Source organism: Nerophis lumbriciformis, linkage group LG10, assembly GCF_033978685.3.
Source record: "Nerophis lumbriciformis linkage group LG10, RoL_Nlum_v2.1, whole genome shotgun sequence".
NCBI classification, from domain to species: domain Eukaryota; kingdom Metazoa; phylum Chordata; class Actinopteri; order Syngnathiformes; family Syngnathidae; genus Nerophis; species Nerophis lumbriciformis.
The window spans coordinates 37123214-37147636 of NC_084557.2; the positions used below are offsets into that span (position 1 = coordinate 37123214).

The window sequence follows — 24423 nt, forward strand, 5'->3', positions numbered from 1 at the left end:
TGAAAACACTGGTATACTTTAATGTAATGCAATGTTTGTTTAAGTAAATCTGATGTCACCTGTTTGCCATTGTGATTGCATACCGTAAATGTACCTTAAATAAGCTCAAAACCAATTCCTCTTGCGTATGCTTATTCTGGTAGTAGCTTGCCAAATATGTGGTTTTGTTATCCTCAGCATGGTGAAACGTGGATTCCAAACAACTGCACCATAGAAATGTGTGACGATGGAAAAGTGCTATCAGAACACAAGCCGTGTGACCCAGTAACCATACCAGTGTGTGAAAATGGTCACCCCCCAGTGAGGGTTTATGATGAAGATGGTTGTTGTTTCCATTACGAATGCAAATGTGAGTACAAATTTAAAGCAGTCCAAAGTTTCTTGAAACACAGAACAATGGTAACAGACAATTTTGTTATATCCACTTATTGCAGGTATTTGCACTGGCTGGGGAGATCCACACTATATCACATTTGATGGTCAATACTACAGCTTTCAGAAAAACTGTACCTACGTTCTGGTTAAAGAGATCATTCCTAAACACAATTTTAAAGTCCTGATTGACAACGAAAACTGTGACGCCACTGGAGAAGTTACCTGTGCCAAAAGCTTGATTGTGTATTACAAAAACTACGAAGTGGTTCTCACACAGGAGAGGATCCCAACGACAGTAAACATGGTACATGTGATGGTCTTAACATGTTTTATTTTGATTGCTTTTCTGTCATGATTACCAGGTACATATCAACCCGAATATAGGACAACCCTGAGTATAAGATGACACCTTTTTTTTGCGACCACTATGTCGAAACATTTTTGCAAAACAACTTTGAAAACTTAAGTCCACCAGTTGAATTGTCATATTGCATTAATCATATTTCTTAGCTGTTCCACAGTGGTTTGATGACTCTGCTTTATTGATCCATATTATGTAAAAATTAGCATCCTAACTTCTCCTCTGTTGTTTGCGAACTTGCCCAATCTTTGATATCCTTTTTTCTCTCGAGACCAGGCTTAGAAACATTTTTGCAGCAAATTCCACCAACACTAGTTTTCGCCTGTTGTATAGAGAAACTTGGATCAGTGAAAAAAAATTACTAGATCATTGCATTGACATTTTAATCTTGCTAACAAACATAGAACACTGAGGTCCAAACATGTGATTTACATAAGTGAAGCATTCCTCAAGGCACCACTTTAAGTCTTCTTCTTTTTGGAAGTTACACATTTTTTTGTAACTAAGATTTATGTAATAAGGTGCTGCTGTAGCTTGTTTACTTCATTTGTTCAGCTTCTTTATTTCTCCATGAAGTGTTCCTCTTTTTCATTATTTAGGCTATTCAACTCTTGGCCCCGCGAATTAAGTAAAAAAAATAAAAAAGCTCTGACTTTAGCTATTTTGCAGAAGGTCCTGAAAAACAACAGAGCGCTCCTGTAACTTCCACAAAAATAAATAGACCATAATCAAATGTATAGTGTGAAGCAGGGGTCCCCAACCTTTTATGCACTAGGTACCAGTTTAATATTAGCATTATTTTCATCGACTGGTCTTCCACGAGGTGCAGATAAATACAGTAAAAGTAAGTGCACAGAAAATACCACTCACCATAACTCTTAATGAGTCGGAGCCCCGGGCTTGTTTCTTTGCGTTGAGATGGTCCCTGGCAAGTTGATGGTATATACTATTTTGCTAGTATATGCATTGGAAATTGCGGATGGAATTTGGAACTGCAGATAGAAATTAGCCTTTGGCTACAATCGAGCATGTTTACATTTTATTTGTTCATTAATGTGCATTGTCCCATGTAACAAATATATAACAAATGGAGATTTTCTATCAGGAGTTTTATTGTACATCTATGAACAAGTTTATTGGTGTACTGAGTGGGACAGGCGAAAGTTAAATTGGAGAAAATGCGGCCATTTATAAATTGTTTATTGTTTCTGCACGGTCCCGCAGCAAATGTGTCACGGTCCGGTACAGGTCCCTGGTGGAGGATGCTGGTTCTCTGCGATATACATGTCCCTAGCTTTCTGGAAATGTGGCCCCTAAAACAATTTAGTTGAAAATCCCTGGTCTAGCTGAATTGTCTTCTATTTGGGTCTCTAAGAGAGTTAAGTATGGCCTTTCAAATGCAGAATCTAACCGATATAACCTGTGCAGGTGTACGTCAATGGCAAGAAAGTCGTCCCAACTTACTCCAACGATGACCTTATCATCACAAGTAGTTCAATAGAACTCCTTCTAAGAATCCCTGCGATCGATGCAATTGTGATGTTCAAAGGCCTTTTATTCAGCGTCGATTTGCCATACTCCCTTTTCCACAACAACACAGAGGGACAGTGTGGTGAGCTGATCATCTACTTGCTATCAGATATCCAGTGATCAATAAGGCTTTGTGTTACAGTCCATATATGCTTTCCCCAGGAACATGTGACAATTACAGAAAGAATGACTGCAGATTGCCTGGTGGTCAGATTGATCCTTCTTGCCCCGATATGGCTCATGAGTGGAACGTACCAGACAAGAACAAACCATACTGCAATAAGTTGCCTGCTCCAACGACACCACTTCCAACACCAACACCACCAACCTGCAAGCCAAAAATGTGTGAAATAATAATCAGCAAGTAAGTGAGCCCCATATAATATTAATTATTTCTACAGTATCACACATTACTAACAGTCTTATTTGCTTTGTTTTCTTCCATTAGGCTGTTTGAGGATTGCCACAAAGTCATCTCACCACAATCCTTTTATGAGGCTTGTAAATTTGATGTCTGCCAAATGCCAAACACTACTGTGGGATGCTCCAGTGTGGAGGCGTATGCTATGACATGTGCTGAGGCATCAGCATGTGTAGACTGGAGGGGTGCTACAAATGGGAAATGCGGTGAGATGACTTATCATTACTTTGTTTGTATATAATTATTGTCTATTGGGCAAAGAACCATATTTGGTAACTATTGTGTGGTGATCTATATATTAGTGGAAAAAGTTATATTTTAATGAAAAATAATTCACTGTAAATAAATAATAAATGATTAAATATTGTGAAATCAAAATATACTATAATGGTATGTAAGTAGATGAGGCAATTCCTGAAGGAATGAAAAATGTGGGAGTTATAGAACTTTGAAGAATGTCCCATTAATTTCAATGGGAGTTTCCAAAAATTTGGGAATTACAGGAAAAGCATGATTTTTTTGGAAAATGGTAAAAAAAAATTTAAAAAAAACCCGAATGGCCTGAATGAGTTGAAATGGTTGGTGTTAGAATTTTTCTAATCGGTTGAGAAATGTTGACGTAGTAACATGTTGAATTGAGATGGTATTACGGAATTCCTGGAACCTCGGGAAAACTGTGAATTTTTCCAGTACAAAAAATAACTTTGTTTTTTGTCCTGATTAAGAGGAATGTTTTGACGGTGGAACGGTTGAAATACGTTGAAAAATGTGGAAGGAGTAGTCGCCAGAAAAAAGGGTGGAAATAGGGCTTTGGAAAACCAGGAATTCTGGAAAATCCTGGAATTTTTTTGAACTTGGAAAAAAGTTAGTTTGAATTTTCAGGCGGGGGGAAAAATGTCCCGGAAAACCTGGAATTCTGGGAAATCTGGGAATTTTTGGAATTTGTCAGGAAACGCCCACAATTCCTGAATAGGCTGAACAGTGTGAAGTTGGAACGGTTTGAATCGGGTGAAAATGTGGAAGGTAGAGCGCGCCAAATTCTGGAGAAGAAGAAGAAGTTTAATAAATAGATGAATTTTGGTGTACAAAACCATATGTGTGAATGCTTTGAGCATTCACACATTTATTATAAATATAAAAATCATTCTATCCTGGTTTTAAATACATTATAATAATAGTGATTAAAGGATTAAAAATGTTCATTCCATTAGTGTCCTATTGAGTTAATTTGTTTATTCTAATGACTAAAATCCTGTTTTCTTGCTTTAGAATATACATGTCCTGCAAATAAAGTCTACAAATCTTGTGGGCCAATTGTTGTACCAACTTGCAATGCAAGGTAATCACACTTTTCAAATCAAACAATAAATCACTGCATATTAATAGTACCAGAATGTTAATTACTAACACAGTACTGTACATTAATGACATGTACGTTTTCTACTATCAATTTTGGTCATTTTTAGATACAATGACAAGTACACACAGGAATGCCAGGGAGAAAATAATGTCCGGAAATCAGGTTGTAAAGCATTTGTGGAGGGATGTTTTTGTCCACCTGGAACAACCTTGTTCAGTTCCAGCTCCAACCTCTGCGTCTCATCTTGTAAGACAAACCACTATCTCATTTTACATTATTAAGTCATTCAAAACTCTAAAGATGGCTTTTCTCATCACAGGTTGCACTGGACCTGATGGCCAACCAAAACAGGTACCTACAGTACATCAATAGGCTTTACAGTAGAAGAGAAATAGGTTGGTTGGTTGTCACACTCTTTTCTCTAATGTGGATCATTAGACATCTTTCAAAAGTCATTCCTACATGAAATTGAAATGTGTGTGCCTCTCATTTTACAACTCATTGAAACAAAGGGATAAAAACACACTTGACACATTGTGACAACTAATTCCATCATGCGAATGGTTGTCACAATGTTACTTTATTGGGACAAATCTTTTTTTTTTTTTTAAACAAGAAGGAAGAACTATTTGAAAGTTTAATTGTATTCACAAGTTGACAAATACATAACTGAATGTGTCTTCACACAGAATAAGTGGGGAACATAACCAGGAAACATATTTTTCGGCCGTCCTATTGTTTTTGTGGTATGTACTGTATGAATCTACTGTATGTAACACCCAACCCCAAATAGAACGTGATGAGATGGCCAACTCCAGCTGGACTTTTTTTGCGAGCATCAAGGCTAACAACCACGTCACAAAAGGTTAGCTAGATAATACATTTGTTTTGCTGTGTAAAAGCCAAGAAGGCAAATTGTCACGGTTGCGCATTGTTGAGCTTGTCTTGAACCCAGGGTGCAGAGACAAATAAATAATTAAAATAATTACATTATCTAGAGAGAGAAAAACAGCAAAAACAAAAGGTTTGTGCAAGGCCTGTGCTTCTCAAATATGTTTCTGTTACGCCCCCTTGAGAAGAAGAAAATAGTTTGCTATAAAATTGTTATAACTATACCTCTGCATAACATTGTAAGCTTATTAACATTGAAGGAATCAATACTTTTTAATGTTAATAATCTTACAATATTATGCAGAGGTATAGTTATAAAGGAATATAAGGAAACAACGGGCTCACCACCCATTGGAGTGGGCATACATGGCGGCCCGCCCCACTATTTGGGAAGGACTACCCTAAATACACTTGATTAACCAATAGAAAACAGGTGTGCTGGCAGGAAACTACTACTCCGGTACTTGTACAACAAGAGCACCAAGACAATAAATGATACCAAACAAACAAAGAACAAAATCCAAACGATCATGTATTGTCATGACCAAAATACTACAATATTTACAATTTGATATGAAAAACATTAAAAGTCCTATAACTTCAAGTTCAACTGTCTTACTCCAGAAAAGACTATGTAGGTGAGCTCTCATACCAATTCTGTAAATTTTGATACCACAATTTGAGAACCAGCTCCCTCTGGTGGTGCGATATTACAAGTGAGACTAAACTAACCCGTGTGACAACCAACCCCGATACGGCGTGCATTATTATCACAACTCGGATCACTTGTATTGTATGCAGTCATAATTAACATGTGGTTTATCCCTTTAAAGTTAGGTGACACGTGGCAGACTGGCTGCCAAGAGTGTGTCTGTGATGAAGACACGCTCAATGTGCAGTGTCAGCCTCGTGTGTGTCCCTCTCAACCATCCACAGTGTGTGACAAGGAGGGCGAGGTGTTGGTGAACCGTACAGTGGACTGCTGCCAAACGCTGACATGTGGTGAGTTAGAGAAGGGCCCCAGGGACGGGAGGTAGGGGGCTATAGCCCCATCAGAAGTCTGTTTAGCCCCAGTTCAACCCCCTCAGCCTATTATGCAAAATCAACATTCTTACCTATTGGTACCTACTGTTGTGTATGTCGAATCAAACCATGAAGACATCCATCCGTCCATCCATTTTCTACCGCTTATTCCCTTCGGGGTCGCGGGGGGCGCTGGAGCCTATGACATGCTGGAGATGTTTATAAAACAATCTCGCCTTCCTTCATCCTTCCTCCAAAGGAGCCCTTTGGAATCTGCCCCATTTGTCAGGTCAGCTCCATCTTTAGACCGCCCAATTGCAGTGTGAAAATGAACTTATTTATCCCGCCATTGCACGCTCCAGGCCGAGCCCATCTTTCCTTCACCTATCACCCGGCTGAGTCCATCTTTTTGTAGCCAATCACGCAACCGATTCTATTTTTACAAATGCCTATCAATTGTCCTGTGCCATCTTTAGGCTGCCCAATCCTAACGTGAATGCAAACTTTTTTGTCCTGACCCTCCGCGTAGTACTTACAGAGCGATTCTTCGTAAATTAAAAAGGTAAAAACTTTTGAGATGATTAATTTCGCCTTATTTGGCAGTATGCTATTAGTTAGTATTGCTCTATCGTTATCCAATTAACATATGCTATTGTTATTTTGCTCTCATTTTGACTGAAATATTGCCTGCTATTGTATATTTTTAAGTGTGTTGTACAAAAATAAATCCAAAGTAATTTAGTATTATGTGAGAGAATATTGAGTGTGAAGTATAGTGGAATGACAATTTTTGCATTTTGGATGTATTGTCTGGTTAGTAACATGCGCATAATCGCTGTCCTTTGCTATATCTGTCACCTTTGCACGTGAAACATTTTTGCCATTGTTGTTTGTGTTAGGCTTAACTATTTTATAGAATATTTTTTGGTAAAATTTGGTTAAAACTACTTTTATATGAAACATGCTTGTGCTGTGTATCATAATTGATTTTATTGAACAAATGAGAACTAAATGTCATGAAAATCGATTAATATTATTCAGTCAAGCCCCCCTGTCCCTTTAGCCCAGGGAGAGAAACAATCCTGGAGCCGTCCCTGGAGGGCCCAAACATGAAACTGGGAAAAAAAAAAAAAAAAGAAACACTGTTAAGATGGTATATGTTGAAAATGGATATCTATTGAATTCAAATCAAGTAAAGCGAAATAATGTGTCAGTCCCTCCAAGAAGTCGCAACTTCAACAAATCCTGCAAATTAACTTTGTCCAGTGCCTTTATCGTACATTTCGGTCAATCAGCGTAATTTTCGCAAGTCGAATTTGTCAAACTGTCTTATCAAAACTCACATTTGTTTCTTGTGTAGATGAAGCAGGAACAACAAAGTGTAACAATATAACAACTCTTTATTGCATTTTAGACAAGTGTCGTCCTCCCGCGTAGTTCAGACCTACTTCCAGAAAGCACTACGCTTACTGGGTTATGGAGTATAAAAACATATAACAACCCTCGCTCGGCGACTCTCGACTTCCAAGTTTATGTATAATTTTTTATGTACCGGTATTGATTTAACCTTTATTTATTAATGGTAAGGCAATTAAAAAACGATTTTCATTTATAATGATGACCGAGCAAAGAGGCGGCATTTACATGACAGAGATGTTGGAGTGTAATGATAATCTGTCTTCTGTAATTTACCAACAAAATGTACCACTATAGATCGCTCCTATCACTTCACAAATGCTCTTAACGTGCGACGTAAATGTGTTGGAACATTAATAATGTTTAGGATGGATAAACACAGCGTAAAACATACACGGAGAATGTCTGGAATTTGTCGACGACAGAGCAGACAGCGGACAATAAGGAAACTTTTAGTAGTGTTTCTTTTTATGAATATAACTAGCATTAGTTATATATAATTTGAAAAACAGTACAGTAATTTGACAACAATTTCTGAGGATGTGTTTTTCTTCTATATTGTGTCTACTTAAAAAAATTAAAAAAAACATCAATACAGTATTTGTTTACCAATTGTTGAGATCCTGTGCTTTTTTAGGTTACATTTATAAGAAGCACTTAAAACATTATTAACAAATCAACAACATTTTGAGTTGATTCAAAGTTATTGAAAAATAAATATGACTCAAAACATTGCAACTTTCTTGAAAAGCCACCAGGAATTCAAGCATTTTAGACCGCGACAATTACAAAAAAGCCTGCGAAATCCTGGAGGGACTGATTTGTTCTTGGCTCAAATTGTCACCATATTTAAACCTATATCAAAATTTAAGTAATATTTTAATATTCCAAACTGTCTTAGAAGAGCAAGCAACATAGCCACTACTGTATATAATACAAACGTACAACTGAAATAAAGTAAAACTACTAACCCTTTAATACCTCTAAAGCAGTGGTTCTTAACCTGGGTTCGATCAAACCCTAGGGGTTCGGTGAGTCGGCCTCAGGGGTTCGGCGGAGGTCAAAACACACCCGACTCATCGTGTAAATACAAACTTCTCCTTATCGGCGTATAACGGATACGGCAACAGCTGACTGATTTGCAGGTGTGTAATTTGTTGTGAGTTTATGCACTGTGTTGGTTTTGTTGTTTGAACAAGGTGATGTTCATGCACGGTGCATTTTATGCACCAGTAAAAAAACATGGTAACACTTTAGTATGGGGAACATATTCACCATTACCGTAATTAGTTGCTTATTAACATGCAAATTAGTAACATATTGGCTCTTAACTAGTCATTATTAAGTACTTATTAATGCCTTATTCGGCATGGCCTTATTATAACCCTAACCCTCTAACCCTGACTCTAACCCTAACCAAATAACTCTAAATTAAGTCTTTATTACTTAGAATATGTTCCCCTAGTGTCCAAATAACTCTAAATTAAGTCTTTGTTACTTAGAATATGTTCTCCATACTAAAGTGTTACCAAAAACATATAATTTTGTCTTGAATTTGAAAAAAACTAAACATTTTATTTTTCACTAAAGAAGGGTTCGGTGAATGCACATATGAAACTGGTGGGGTTCGGTACCTCCAACAACGTTAAGAACCACTGCTCTAAGGCTTAGTGGCCACATGCGTGGACAGCACCTTTTAGCTCTTATTTCCAAAATTGTGTACACTACTGAATTGGGGTTTTATGGCCGCTTATGTGGACACTTATACTGCCATCTGGTGGTGTCTGAAGAATATAACATACAATGGAATTTGGGGAAAAAAAGTGTAAAAATAAGAATTAGCATGTCACTAAACATGAAGTACACGTTTGTTACTTATGGACTAAGTACATCATATCAAAAGATGATTCTTAGTTTTTATCCTAATTAAGGTCCAATAAGCCCAAATAGCAAAGAGAATTAAAAAAAGCATGTAAACAAATAGCTTGGGCCTTAAGAGGTAAATTAAATTTAAGAACGAGAAAGTGTTAACAGAGCGATACAATTCCTTTTCCAGTTATGTTGTTAACATTACAGTTTACCCAAAAAACACCAAAAAGCCAAAGAAAAAAATTACTGTAACACATTTGTGGAATTAATCCTTATTCGCTTAGCCTAAATCCTTCTATTTGATGATGGTTGTTGAAAGTATAAAAATAATTGTGGCAGTTTCTGATGGGGTTCCTTGTGTTGATTTAAATTGTTTTAGTTAGGTTTACTTATAGAAATGTAATAACTAACTTGAAATTGTTTATCATTAAATGATGTATATTTGAATGTATCCCACAGAATGTGATAAAAACAGCTGCCCACTGCCACCTGCAATGTGTCCAGTAGGATTTGCATTAACGATACACGTCGCAAATGATAGCTGCTGCCCCTCCTATGATTGCGGTAAGTTTTACCTTATGAATTGTTGACTTCCACGGTCACCGTGGAAGACATGGAGCTCAAAAGGGTGACTGGTTATGCTTTCTATTTAGTTCCCAAAGGTGTTTGTGTTTTCAACGACACAGAGTACAAGGTATTTTGACTTTGTCGTTAAATTATAGAAAAATCCAACACTTGTATGTTTTTAATTTAATTTGATGTACTAGCAGGGATTCAATAGTTATGAAAGTTGTAAAAAGTATTCTATTTCTTTGCAGCCTGAAATGCAATTTTCCAAAGATGCATGCGAGACTTGCTTTTGTACCGGAGCTCAAGATCCAGAAAGCAAGTTGAACGTGGTGGAGTGTCATCAGAAACAGTGCTCCGTTCAGTGTCCAGAGGTACAATTATGAAATTATCATGTAATTAGCTCAAATACAATGCAATGGAAGTCAAGTGTATATATTATTAGTGAAGAGTACTTAAAATATGCACACATTTATTCATATTATTTGTATTCTAAACAGGGTTCTGAGTATCAAACTCAACCTGGGGAATGTTGCGGCACATGTAAAAAGACGAGCTGTATTGTTGAGCACCCAGGCGTTGTTCCAATCATTATCAAGGTGAGTAATGGAATTAATTACACTGTGTCATGTGTTAGAATTGTTGCAGTAGCCGAAAGCTTTTTCCTTTCTTTTTAACAGCCTTCTCAGTCTTGGTGGCCACCAAATGACAATTGTACCAGGTATGACTGCCACAAGGTGAAGGATGAGATCATCACCTCCATTAACCAAACCCAGTGTCCTGACTTTGATCCGGAGAACTGTGTTCCTGTGAGTACACAACAGTACACAACAATATATTCTAAATTGTTTGTTTAGCTAGTTTGTCCATTTCCTTATTGATTTAAGAGTATTGCATTGTATGAAGTGGATTTAAACGGGAACTACAGGATATGCAAAGTGGTGTAATTTGGTGTTTTTATTGTATAACTAAAAATCCATTGTTTATATCTCAGGGAACAGAACAAAATGACATCAATGGTTGTTGCAAAACATGTAAGTATCAACAAGACACATTTAATTGAAAGTATATTTTCATTTTATGGTAAACACATTATTAATCAACTTATCATTGATTAGCACAAGTAAGTACTGACTTTATTGAGTTTTACTTTAAAACTTAATGGGACAAAAACAACACAATTTCATGTTATAGTACCAACAAATGTTAAACATTTTTATTCAGATCCCCACTATTGTATTTTAATCCCACCAGCCAGGGAAATTATGCTGTGATGTTTTGTCACTGCTATTGCTGCTTTTAGATAAAAGAATTATGCACAAAATCAATTGATTCTATATCTAACTAGTGCTGCCCCTACCCATTACCAAATCACACGCTGTGCGTTAGGCCCCGCAATCTATGAGGGGCCCGCCATTTTGCGTGAATAAGCGAACGTAAAATGTAAATTAATAAATGACAGGGCGCATCATCTGAAATTTTAAAGCAAACCTATTTTAGGTCTTTCCTGCTTCGTCACTGATAAGAATATAATGGCAAATGTCCCCGATTATTCACATTGACTCTTGTGGCGAGCCAAAGTCGTTCTGGCAGTGCAAACAGTTGGATTGAGATCAAATCCTGGTTGTAAATGTAAAAATGATGGTAAATTTGGTATTTTGTACCAAAAAAATTATAATAATTTTGTTGCGGCCACATTTCCTGGTGGTCGCTGCAAGGACAAGAATGGGTATTTGTTTCTTAAATGTATAATTTGCGGTAAGACATACTGGTTGTTGGCCATTTTAAAGTTAAAGTACCACTGATAGTCACACACACACTAGGTGTGGTGAAATTACCCTCTGCATTTGACCCATCCCCTTTTTCCACCCCCTGGGAGATGAGGGGAGCAGTGAGCAGCAGCGGTGGCCGCGCTCAGGAATAATTTTGGTGATTTAACCACCAATTGTTGAGTGCCAAGCAGGGAGGTAATGGGTCCCATTTTTATAGTCTTTGGTATGACTCGGGGTTTGAACTCACGACTTACCGAACTCAGGGCGGACACTCTAACCACAAGGCCCCTGAGCATTTTGGTTTCCAGGTCCTATTGTCAGATGGATTTGGGGATGTCCCATGGTTTTTTGGGGGGTTTTTTTGTGCAATGTGCTAATCTAGGACGTGTTTATTTTGTCTGTAGAATGTAGCAATAAAAAACAGCCACATTGGACACTTCTGAGATCAACATTGCATGTAATTGATTACTTTTCTGCACCAAGTGAATGTTTTGAATGTCCCTCCCAGGTACTCCTCGTTCCAACTGCAAAATGAACAGGAACGCCACCTTCTTGCAGATAAATAACTGCAAGTCAGTAGTGCCAGTGGAGGTAACGATCTGCGAGGGATCCTGTGGCCCGTCAACATCAATGTGAGTTTTGGGGTTTAGATTCACAGCTACTTTTTCAACATGAAGCCGTGCAACATTTGTGATGTGTGAATTGTCTCTCCGTTTAGGTACTCTTCAGAGAGCAACAGCCTGATGCACTCTTGCTCCTGTTGTCAAGAAACGGCTACAAGCAAGAAGGAAGTGGAGATGGTTTGCTCTGATGGCAGCAAGAAGAAACACTCCTACATTTCCATTGAAAAGTGTGGCTGTCAAGCAGCACAATGTAAAGAAAACACGACAGAGTAATTATGTCATCATTAGAATGACATAAGAAAAACAGTCATTTCATTCCAATAAACATTTTCCTGTTGCAATGTTGTTTTTGCTGTGCAATGTGTTTTTTTTCCAATGTTCTATATGTCAAAAACTGCCAAGACACATACAGTGCATCCGGAAAGTATTCACAGCGCGTTTTACTTTTTACACATTTTGTTATGTTATAGCCTTATTCCAAAATGAAATACATTAATTTTTGTCCTCAAAATTCTACAGACAATACCATAGTGACAATGTGAAAATGTTTTTTTTTTACTTTGCAAATGTACATAAGTATTCACAGCTTTTGCGCAATACTTTGTTGGTGCACCTTCAGTTCAGTTCAGTTTCAGTTTATTTCGAACATGCATACGATACAATGTAATGCATCACATATTTCCAGTTGTTTCATTACAGCACGTCCAAGAAAGGAGTAGGAAGAAGCAGAGCTTATATAATCCTACCCCTTTTCATACCATAGCAATTTTATCCCATTTCCTTGTTCTCTGTAACAGAACAGTGAATAAATAAATAATATACCATAGTAAGTAAACAAATATACCTTTGGCAGCAATTACAGCCTCAATGTCACAGCTTGTTACAGCAGGCTGTGCCCTATTTTAAGTGTATTGGTGTTTTTCTGGGTATAGTGTTTAATTTCCTCTCCTGTGCTTTTATTTTGGTGGCTTTTCCTGTTGTGATGGTGTTTTTTCCGTAACCGCTTCACGTCTGTCTCTGAGCACTGATCCACACACCTGTTTTCTGTTAAAAATTCTTTGATGATTGTTTATGGTCAGATGTCTATCAATTGTGTACGCCGTCTCTGCTCCACACTTTTTGTAAGTTTTGCTGTCGTCCAGCATTCTGTTTGTTTTGCACAGCCTTTCCTATGCTTTGGAGCCTTTCCTAACGACACTCATCTTTTGTTTACTTGAGCCTACATTAAATACTCTTTACCTACACGCTGCCTCCTCGGCTATCTGCATCTTGGGAACACGCCACTTATCGCAGTCATGCGACCCGAGCGTTACACTCAAGTATTTTTTAATACTATACCACGAGCTTGGCACACCTATCTTTGGGCAGTTTAGCCCATTCCTCTTTGCAGCACCTCTCAAACTCCATCAGGCTGGATGGGAAGCATTGGTTTTCATCCAGTATGTCTCTGTACATTTCTGCATTCATCTTTTGCGCTATACTGCCGCTAAAAAACATCCCCACATCATGATGCTGCCACCACCATGCGTCACTGTAGGAATGGAATTGGCCTGGTGATGAGCGATGCCTGGTTTCCTCCAAACATGATGCCTGGCATTCACGCCAACAAGTTCAATCTTTGTCTTATCAGACCAGATCATTTTGATTCTCATGGTTTGAGAGTCTTTCAGGCGCATATTGGCAAACGTTTTACTAAGAAATGGCTTCTGTCTGGCCACTGTACCATACCGGCCTGATTGGTGGTTTTCTGCAGAGATGGTTGTCCTTCTCTCCATGTGAGAATACTGTCGCTGTGATAGAGTGACCATCAAGTTCTTGGTCACCTCCCTGACTAAACTAAGATGAATTCAGAAATGTACAAAGACATCCTAAATGAAAACCAACACTTCCCATCTAATCTGATGGAGTTTGGGAGATGCTGCAAAGAGGAATGAGTGAAACTGGCCATAGATAGGTGTGCCAAGCTTGTGGCACCGTATTAAAAAATACATGCGGCTGTAATTACTGCCAAAAGTGCATCAACAATGTATTGAGCAAATGCTGTGAATATGTACAGTATGTGATTGTTTTAGTTTTATATTTTTTAAGGCTGTAACATAACATGTGGAATGGGGATGCACTGTTTATACATGATATGGTAACATTCAGTCAGCTATATACAGTTCTTCAAAATCAGCCTCTCTTGACATATTTATGTAAAATATTAGAAGTGCATGCTATTTTAGAAGATCATTAAGATAGCAAGAAAAATGTGAGTAGATTTATCAAATACTATCTTTTTACAGAATGATTATTACTATAAATGTGATTTTTGATGCATGTCATATGCTAATCAAGTTGGATATGTTTAAGGGGGTTACCATTGCACCATTACATACAGCATATACTTTATTTTGGAAAACATCCATCCGTTTTCAACCGCTTGTCCCTTTCAGGGTCGCGGGAGGTGCTGCGGCCTATCTCAGCTGTATTCGGGCGGAAGGCGGGGTACACTCTGGACAAGTCGCCACCTCATCACAGGGCCAACACAGATAGACAGGCAACATTCACACTCACATTCACACAGTAGGGACCATTTAGTTTTGCCAATCAACCTATCCCCAGGTGCATGTCTTTGGAGGTGGGAGGAAGCCGGAGTACCCGGAAGGAACCCACGCAGTCACGGGGAGAACATGCAAACTCCACACAGAACGATCCCGAGCCCGGGATTGAACTCAGGACCTTCGTATTGTGAGGCACATGCACTAACCCCTGTCCCACCGTGTTTTATTACATCCCCTGCCAATAAAACCAGGCAATATAATATGATAATACCTAAAAAATTAACTGGTCATTTTTCACACATAACTTCAAAACTTGGGTTATACTTGTATAGCCCTGTTTCCATATGAGTTGGGAAATTGTGTTAGATGTAAATATAAACGGAATACAATGATTTACAAATCCTTTTCAACCCATATTCAATTGAATGCACTACAAAGACAAGATATTTGATGTTCAAACTCGTAAACTTTATTTTTTTTTTTGCAAATAATAATTAACTTAGAATTTCATGGCTGCAACACATGCCAAAGTAGTAGGGAAAGGGCATGTTCACCACTGTTTCACATCACCTTTTCTTTTAACAACACTCAATAAACGATTGGGAACTGAGGAAACTAATTGTTGAAGCTTTGAAAGTGGAATTCTTTCCCATTCTTGTTTTATGTAGAGCTTCAGTCGTTCAACAGTCCGGGGTCTCCGCTGTCGTATTTTACGCTTCATACTGCGCCACACATTTTCGATGGGAGACAGGTCTGGACTGCAGACGGGCCAGGAAAGTACCCGCACTCTTTTTTTACGAAGATACGCTGTTGTAACACGCACTGAATGTGGCTTGGCATTGTCTTGCTGAAATAAGCAGGGGCGTCCATGAAAAAGATGGCGCTTAGATGGCAGCATATGTTGTTCCAAAACCTGTATGTACCTTTCAGCATTAATGGTGCCTTCACAGATGTGTAAGTTGCCCATGCCTTGGGCACTAATGCACCCCCATACCATCACAGATGCTGGCTTTTGAACTTTGCGTCGATAACAGTCTGGATGGTTTGCTTCCCCTTTGGTCCGGATGACACGATGTCGAATATTTCCAAAAACAATTTGAAATGTGGACTCGTCAGACCACAGAACACTTTTCCACTTTGCATGAGTCCATCTTAGATGATCTCGGGCCCAGAGAAGCCGGCGTCATTTCTGGATGTTGTTGATAAATGGCTTTCGCTTTGCATAGTAGAGCTTTAACTTGCACTTACAGATGTAGCGACGAACTGTATTTAGTGACAGTGGTTTTCTGAAGTGTTCCTGAGCCCATGTGGTGATATCCTTTAGAGATTGATGTCGGTTTTTGATACAGTGCCGTCTGAGTGATCGAAGGTCACGGTCATTCAATGTTGGTTTCCGTCACATAATCACTCCATTATGTGGAGTGATTTCTCCAGATTCAAATGTTTATCAGTTTGCACATCAAATATGTTGTCTTTGTAGCATATTCAACTGAATATGGGTTGAAAATGATTTGCAAATCATTGTATTCCGTTTCTCCTCTCTGAGCTGCCACCTTAACGTGGTAGAGGAGTTTGCGTGTCCCAATGATCCTAGGAGCTATGTTGTCCGGGGGCTTTATGCCCCCTGGTAGGGTCTCCCAAGACAAACTGGTCCTAGGTGAGGGATCAGACAAAGAGCAGCTCGAAGACCTCCATGAAAAATAAAAACCAAGGACCCAGATTTCCCTCGCCCGGACGCGGGTCACCGGGGCCCCCCTCTGGAGCCAGGCCCGGAGGTGGGGCACGATGGCGAGCGCCTGGTGGCCGGGCCTGTCCCCATGGGGCCCGGCCGGGCACAGCCCGAAGAGGCAACGTGGGTCCCCCCTCCAATGGGCTCACCACCCATAGCAGGGGTCATAGAGGTCGGGTGCGATGTGAGCTGGGCGGCGGCCGAAGGCAGGGCACTTGGCGGTCCGATCCTCGGCTACAGAAGCTAGCTCTTGGGACGTGGAACGTCACCTCGCTGGGGGGGAAGGAGCCTGAGCTAGTGCGCGAGGTGGAGAAGTTCCGGCTAGATATAGTCGGACTCACTTCGACGCACAGCAAGGGCTCTGGAACCAGTTCTCTCGAGCGGGGATGGACTCTCTTCCACTCTGGCGTTGCTGGCAGTGAGAGGCGACGGGCTGGGGTGGCAATTCTTGTTTCCCCCCCGGCTCAGAGCCTGTACGTTGGAGCTCAACCCGGTGGACGAGAGGGTAGCTTCCCTCCGCCTTCGGGTGGGGGAACGGGTCCTGACTGTGGTTTGCGCTTACGTGCCAAACCGCAGCTCAGAGTACCCACCCTTTTTGGATTAACTCGAGGGAGTACTTGAGAGTGCTCCCCCGGGTGATTCCCTCGTTCTACTGGGGGACTTCAATGCTCATGTTGGCAACGACAGTGAAACCTGGAGAGGCGTGATTGGTAAGAATGGCTGCCCGGATCTGAACCGGAGCGGTGTTTTGTTATTGGACTTTTGTGCCCGTCACAGATTGTCCATAACGAACACCATGTTCAAACATAAGGGTGTCCATATGTGCACTTGACACCAGGACACCCTAGGCCGCAGTTCCATGATCGACTTTGTAGTTGTGTCATCGGATTTGCGGCCTCATGTTTTGGACACTCGGGTGAAGAGAGGGGCGGAGCTTTCTACCGATCACCACCTGGTGGTGAGTTGGCTGCGATGGTGGGGGAGGATGCCGGACAGACCTGGCAGGCCCAAACGCATTGTGAGGGTTTGCTGGGAACGTCTGGCAGAGTCTCCTGTCAGAGAGAGTTTCAATTCCCACCTCCGGAAGAACTTTGAACATGTCACGAGGGAGGTGCTGGACATTGAGTCCGAATGGACCATGTTCCGCGGCTCTATTGTCGAGGCGGCTGATTGGAGCTGTGGCCGCAAGGTAGTTGGTGCTTGTCGTGGCGGTAATCCTAGAACCCGTTGGTGGACACCGGCGGTGAGGGATACCGTCAAGCTGAAGAAGGAGTCCTATCGGGTTCTTTTGGCTCATAGGACTCCCGAGGCAGCGGACAGGTACCGACAGGCCAAGCGGTGTGCGGCTTCAGCGGTCGCAGAGGCAAAAACTCGGACATGGGAGGAGTTCGGGGAAGCCATGGAAAACGACTTCCGGACGGCTTCGAAGCAATTCTGGACCACCATCCGCCGCCTCAGGAAGGGGAAGCAGTGCACTATCAACACCGTGTATGGCGAGGATGGTGTTCTGCTGACCTCGACTGCGGATGTTGTGGATCGGTGGAGGGAATACTTCGAAGACCTCCTCAATCCCACCAACACGTCTTCCTATGAGGAAGCAGTGCCTGGGGAGTCTGTGGTGGGCTCTCCTATTTCTGGGGCTGAGGTTGCTGAGGTAGTTAAAAAGCTCCTCGGTGGCAAGGCCCCGGGGGTAGATGAGAGCCGCCCGGAGTTCCTTAAGGCTCTGGATGCTGTGGGGGTGTCTTGGTTGACAAGACTCTGCAGCATCGCGTGGACATCGGGGGCGGTACCTCTGGATTGGCAGACCGGGGTGGTGGTTGCTCTCTTTAAGAAGGGGAACCGGCGGGTGTGCTCTAACTATCGCGGGATCACACTCCTCAGCCTTCCCGGTAAGGTCTATTCAGGTGTACTGGAGAGGAGGCTACGCCGGATAGTCGAACCTCGGATTCAGGAGGAACAGTGTGGTTTTCGTCCTGGTCGTGGAACTGTGGACCAGCTCTATACTCTCGGCAGGGTCCTTGAGGGTGCATGGGAGTTTGCCCAACCAGTCTACATGTGTTTTGTGGACTTGGAGAAGGCATTCGACCGTGTCCCTCGGAAAGTCCTGTGGGGAGTGCTCAGAGAGTATGGGGTATCGGACTGTCTGATTGTGGCAGTCCGCTCCCTGTATGCTCAGTGCCAGAGCTTGGTCCACATTGCCGGCAATAAGTCGGACACGTTTCCAGTGAGGGTTGGACTCCGCCAAGGCTGCCCTTTGTCACCGATTCTGTTCATAACTTTTATGGACAGAATTTCTAGGCGCAGTCAAGGCGTTGAGGGGATCTGGTTTGGTGGCTGCAGGATTAGGTCTCTGCTTTTTGCAGATGATGTGGTCCTGATGGCTTCATCTGGCCAGGATCTTCAGCTCTCACTGGATCGGTTCGCAGCCGAGTGTGAAGCGACTGGGATGAGAATCAGCACCTCCAAGTCCGAGTCCATGGTTCTCGCCCGGAAAAGGGTGGAGTGCCATCTCCGGGTTGGGGAGGAGATCTTGCACCAAGTGGAGGAGTTCAAGTACCTCGGAGTCTTGTTCACGAGTGAGGGAAGAGTGGATCGTGAGATCGACAGGCGGATCGGTGCGGCGTCTTCAGTAATGCGGACGCTGTATCGATCCGCTGTGGTGAAGAAGGAGCTGAGCCGGAAGGCAAAGCTCTCAATTTACCGGTCGATCTACGTTCCCATCCTCACCTATGGTCATGAGCTTTGGGTTATGACCGAAAGGACAAGATCACGGGTACAAGCGGCCGAAATGAGTTTCCTCCGCCGGGTGGCGGGGCTCTCCCTTAGAGATAGGGTGAGAAGCTCTGCCATCCGGGGGGAGCTCAAAGTAAAGCCGCTGCTCCTCCACATCGAGAGGAGCCAGATGAGGTGGTTCGGGCATCTGGTCAGGATGCCACCCGAACGCCTCCCTAGGGAGGTGTTTAGGGCACGTCCGACCGGTAGGAGGCCGCGGGGAAGACCCAGGACACGTTGGGAAGACTATGTCTCCCGGCTGGCCTGGGAACGCCTCGGGGTCCCACAGGAAGAGCTGGACGAAGTGGCTGGGGAGAGGGAAGTCTGGGCTTCCCTGCATAGGCTGCTGCCCCCGCGATCCGACCTCGGATGTATTCCGTTTATATTCACATCTTACACAAATTCCCAACTCATATGGAAACGGGGTTTGTACCTTTTTAAGGAACTCAAAGCGCTTTGACACTATTTCCACATTCACCATTCACACACACATTCACACACTGGTGGCGGGAGCTGCCATGCAAGGCGCTAACCAGGACCTATCAGGAGCAAGGGTGAAGTGTCTTGCTCAAGGACACAACGGACGTGACTAGGATGGTAGAAGGTGGGGATTGAACCAGGAACCCTCAGATTGCTGGCACAGCCACTCTCCCAACGGTGCCACGCCGTCCCCCAAAACTCTTGTGATTGGCAAGGTTGTGTGTACCCACAGCTTCTCAACCAACTGGGATAGGCTGCAACATACTATTAATGCTAATGAGGACAGCTGTACAGAATATGGATAGATGGATGGTCTCCAAAACTCTTGAACACATTTTGACATCTTAATCAAGAAATAATAATAATAATGCATGTTACAGTATTTTCTCCCTGCACCTTTTTATATTTATCATTAAGCAACTGACATGTTTCCTTTTTCGCAGTAAAAACAGATGTAGGAGTGTCTCCACTGAGATGTGGGTGCGGCTTTGTAGCTGAGTGGCCTCGGACTGGTGGAATATTCCATCCATCCATTTTCTACCGCTTGTCTTTTTCGGGGTCGCGGAGGGTGCTGGAGCTTGACATTCTATAAAACTTCATCTTTACACTCGGCAAGAGATTTGGCGCTCACGTTTTGATTTAGATTTAAGATTTAGATTTAAAATGTTGATTTAGATTTAGATTCAACATGAATTAGGTTTCGATTTAACATTTAGGGTTTACATTTAGATTTAAGATGTACATGTAATATTTATATTTAGGTTTAAGATTTAGATTTAACATTTAGGCTAAAAGAACAGCAAGATGTGTAGAAGTACAGAAAAAGATCAAACCGTTGGACATGTGCATTCAGAAGTTTAGAAAAGGTCAATTAGGTTAATCTGTAAAGGTTGTAGTGCATTTTAGCTGCATTCTTAAATTTCACTAAAAAGCTGAATATCCAAACTATTTATCAGTACTGTGAATTATTTTGCCAACGAAATAAGGTCTCATGTGACGATAGTCCTGTAAAAGCTAACAGGGCCGCCGTATAAGGGGGAAAGGTGATGACAATTCTAAGGGCCAGCCTGCTCGGGCCCACACATAGCCCCCATTAGGCTCTATGACAAAATTATTATGCATACGCTGAACTAATATATACCGGTAGTCATACAAATGAATCTGAATTAAACCAAAGACACGATATTATGATTTTAATAATTTCAGAAAACCCTTTGGCCTCTTCTTAAAAAATGGTTTGGTCCAAACCATTGTTTCCTCTAAAGTGCAAGTCCCTGTCCTCAGCGCAGGGAAAATCTATGTAGCGCACAAAATCCAAATCCAAAATCCAATCGAAACTCTAAACAAAATAAACACAATACAATTTATTTTGTACCATTTTCAACAACTGATCACAACATGACGACTTCAGCCGAGATTTTTAAGTAGGAGAAGGAGCCCAGTATGGGGTGCCGAATGTAAAAGTTCAGTCACACTTTTTTACAGATATACGTATTTCTCAGATTTAACTAACGTTTCTCAGATTTAGCTCATTTTCATCACATTTAAGTTTAAATGTTTACTCTAAATATTATATTTAAATGTTATATCTACACCTTTTAAATCTTAAATCTAAATCTATATGTTAAATCTAAACCTAAATCTATATGTTAAATCTAAACCGAAATCTATATCTTGAATATAAACCTAAATCTTAAATCTAATCCTATATGTTGAATCTAAACCAGTGGTTCTTAACCTTGTTGGAGGTACCGAACCCCACTAGTTTCATATGCGCATTCACTGAACCCTTCTTTAGTGAAAAATAAAATGTTATTTTTTTTCAAATTCAAGACAAAGTTATATGTTTTTGGTAACACTTTAGTATGGGGAACATATTCTAAGTAACAAAGACTTAATTTAGAGTTATTTTGACACTCGGGGAACATATTCTAAGTAATAAAGACTTCATTTAGAGTTATTTGTTAGGGTCAGGGTTAGAGGGTTAGGGTTATAATAAGGCCATGCCGAATAAGGCATTAATAAGTACTTGTTTTACTTGGTAAACACTTGAACGCAACATTTTTTCTATTGATGTACTTTAAATAGACATTTGAGCGCAACAATCTTGTTAATGTTTTACTCGGTAAACACTTGAACACAACATTCTTACTTTTAATGTACTTAGTAGACGTTTGAATGCAACACTATTATTTTACTTGGTAAACACTTGAACACACCATCCTTACTATTGATGTACTTAATAGACATTTGAACGCAACTCTCCCACTATTATTTTACATGGTAAACACTTGAACACAACATTTTTACTATTGATGTACTTAATAGACATTTGAACGCAACACTCCTGTTTATGTTTTACTTGGTAAACACTTGAACACAACATTCTTACTATTGATGTACTTAATAGATATTTGAACGCAACAATCTCGTTAATGTTTTACTTGGTAAACACTTGAACGCAACATTCTTCCTATTGATCTACTTAGTAGACATTTGAACGCAACACTCTCGTTTATGTTTTACTTGGTAAACATTTGAACACAACATTCTTACTTTTAATGTACTTAGTAGACATTTGAATGCAACACTATTATTTTACTTGGTAAACACTTGAACACACCATCCTTACTATTGATGTACTTAGTAGACATTTGAACGCAACACTCCCACTATTATTTTACTTGGTAAACACTTGAACACAACATTCTTACTAATGATGTACTTAGTAGCAGTGTTGGGTTAGTTACTGAAAACCAGTAACTAGTTACAGTTACTAGTTACTTTATTTCAAAAGTAACTCAGTTACTAACTCGGTTACTTACACCAAAAAGTAATGCGTTACTGTGAAAAGTAACTATTTAGTTACTTCTTTTTTTCTTCTTTTTTTTTAAAGCTCCCATTAATGCCCTTTTAGCCTTCATTTCAGTACTGTTATTGCACTGGAGAATAATACAATCTGTTGATCAACTTGACATGCATTTTTATTTCCCTTTTAACATAATTAATGAAAAACAGTGCAACATAAAAAGGCATTCCTCCTTTCTTTAAACTTGGACCAATGACCATTAATAAAAAAACAAGTTAAAGTGCAACATAAGAAGGCACATTAAGCCTGACATCTGGAGTGATGCTGCTGTCTTCCACACTTGGAGCCATGGATTGTAGAATCCTTGTTTTCAGTGGCAGGATCATTGACACAGATGGTGAAGTTTTAGTGCTCAGTAGAGATGTAACACTTTTGAGGGGTTTAAGCACCTGGAGGACCTCATCTGTCACTCTCACATCATCATCAGACAGGGTGACATTTGTCTTCAGGGTGTTGTGGGTCAATGCAGAGTATATAGCTGCCTGCTGCTCCAACATACCATAAGTGGAGTTCCACCTCGTTGGGACATCATGTATGAGCTTATGATTAGGCAGCTTTAGCATTTCGTGCTTTGTCTTAAGCACATGAGCAGCTGTTGTGCTTGGGTGGAAGTAGGAAACCTCCTTCCTGATCCTCCCAAGGAGGCGCTCCATCCTATTGACTGAGATTCCCTTCTGTGATGCCAAATTCACTACATGTGCAAAGCACCTATCTGTGGTCCCAGTCCTGCCTCATTCACTGTAATTATTTGATTTTTGGCATTATCACGTGTGACTGGGATATCTTTATCTTCCATTCCTCCACTGCTTGTGTCAGTACCTGCGAAAGGTGACTCTCGTAGAGGGGGCGTGTCTTCTCATCTCTCAGTCTGCTGTGATGAAGTGAGCGCTTATTTCCCCTGGACGTCCAGCCGTCTGTCATGAGCGCAACAGATGATGCTCGGGATAGTTCATTCACAACTTTTTTCTTCTCCTGCTCATAAAGATCTGGCACAATCTTATCGCTGAAGTGGGTGCGCGACGGGATGTCGTAACGTGGCTCAAGCACGTTCAGCATGTGTTTAAAACCCTCGTTTTGCACAGCCGAGTCTGCACCTATAAACACACCGATTCAATGGTGCGGGGCGTTCAAGTTCCTCCGTTACTGCGCTCGCCATGACCACGCTGTGTGTGGACTGAACGTGACAACAACTTTTTTTGTTTTTGTTTCCTATATCAAACCGTGTATCACGTGTGTGCCTCCCCTCCCCTCCCCACACACACACACCCAGAGCGCGCCTCTTTTCTTCTCTCCGGCTTGTGACAGAGGAAGATTCAGAAGAACGACACCGCAGCGCTTCTGTTTCTAGCCGATACTACATCAAAAGTAACGTAAAATAACGCAGTAACGCATCATGTAGTAACGGTAACTAAGTTACTGAATATAAAAAATAACGCGTTAGATTACTAGTTACCGCCGAAACTAACGGCGTTACAGTAACGCGTTACTTTGTAACGCGTTAGTCCCAACACTGCTTAGTAGACATTTGAACGCAACACTCTCGTTTATGTTTTACTTGGAAAACACTTGAACGCAACATTTTTACTATTGATATACTTAATAGATATTTGAACGCAACAATCTCGTTAATGTTTTACTTGGTAAACACTTGAACGCAACATTCTTACTATTGATCTACTTAGTAGACATTTGAACGCAACACTCTCGTTTATGTTTTACTTGGTAAACATTTGAACACAACATTCTTACTATTGATGTACTTAGTAGACATTTGAACGCAACACTCCCACTATTATTTTACTTGGTAAACACTTGAACACAA

At 40.9% G+C, this 24423-nt stretch overlaps 1 protein-coding gene across 1 annotated transcript in view; it reads left to right on the plus strand.

Annotated features, from left to right (window-relative positions):
• muc5.1 (mucin 5.1, oligomeric mucus/gel-forming) overlaps positions 1-12554 on the plus strand; it is a 54217-nt gene extending 41663 nt beyond the window's left edge. Inside the window, exons 32-48 of the mRNA XM_061969648.2 lie at positions 178-349; positions 435-679; positions 2165-2348; positions 2429-2630; positions 2715-2893; positions 3957-4026; positions 4154-4293; positions 4367-4398; positions 5772-5940; positions 9706-9810; positions 9900-9940; positions 10065-10187; positions 10314-10412; positions 10494-10622; positions 10808-10847; positions 12094-12217; positions 12304-12554. Of these exons, the coding sequence (XP_061825632.2) occupies positions 178-349; positions 435-679; positions 2165-2348; positions 2429-2630; positions 2715-2893; positions 3957-4026; positions 4154-4293; positions 4367-4398; positions 5772-5940; positions 9706-9810; positions 9900-9940; positions 10065-10187; positions 10314-10412; positions 10494-10622; positions 10808-10847; positions 12094-12217; positions 12304-12481 (2232 nt within the window). The 3' untranslated portion in view covers positions 12482-12554. The remainder of the gene's footprint in view (positions 1-177; positions 350-434; positions 680-2164; positions 2349-2428; positions 2631-2714; positions 2894-3956; positions 4027-4153; positions 4294-4366; positions 4399-5771; positions 5941-9705; positions 9811-9899; positions 9941-10064; positions 10188-10313; positions 10413-10493; positions 10623-10807; positions 10848-12093; positions 12218-12303) is intronic.
• The last annotated feature ends 11869 nt before the right edge of the window (positions 12555-24423 follow it).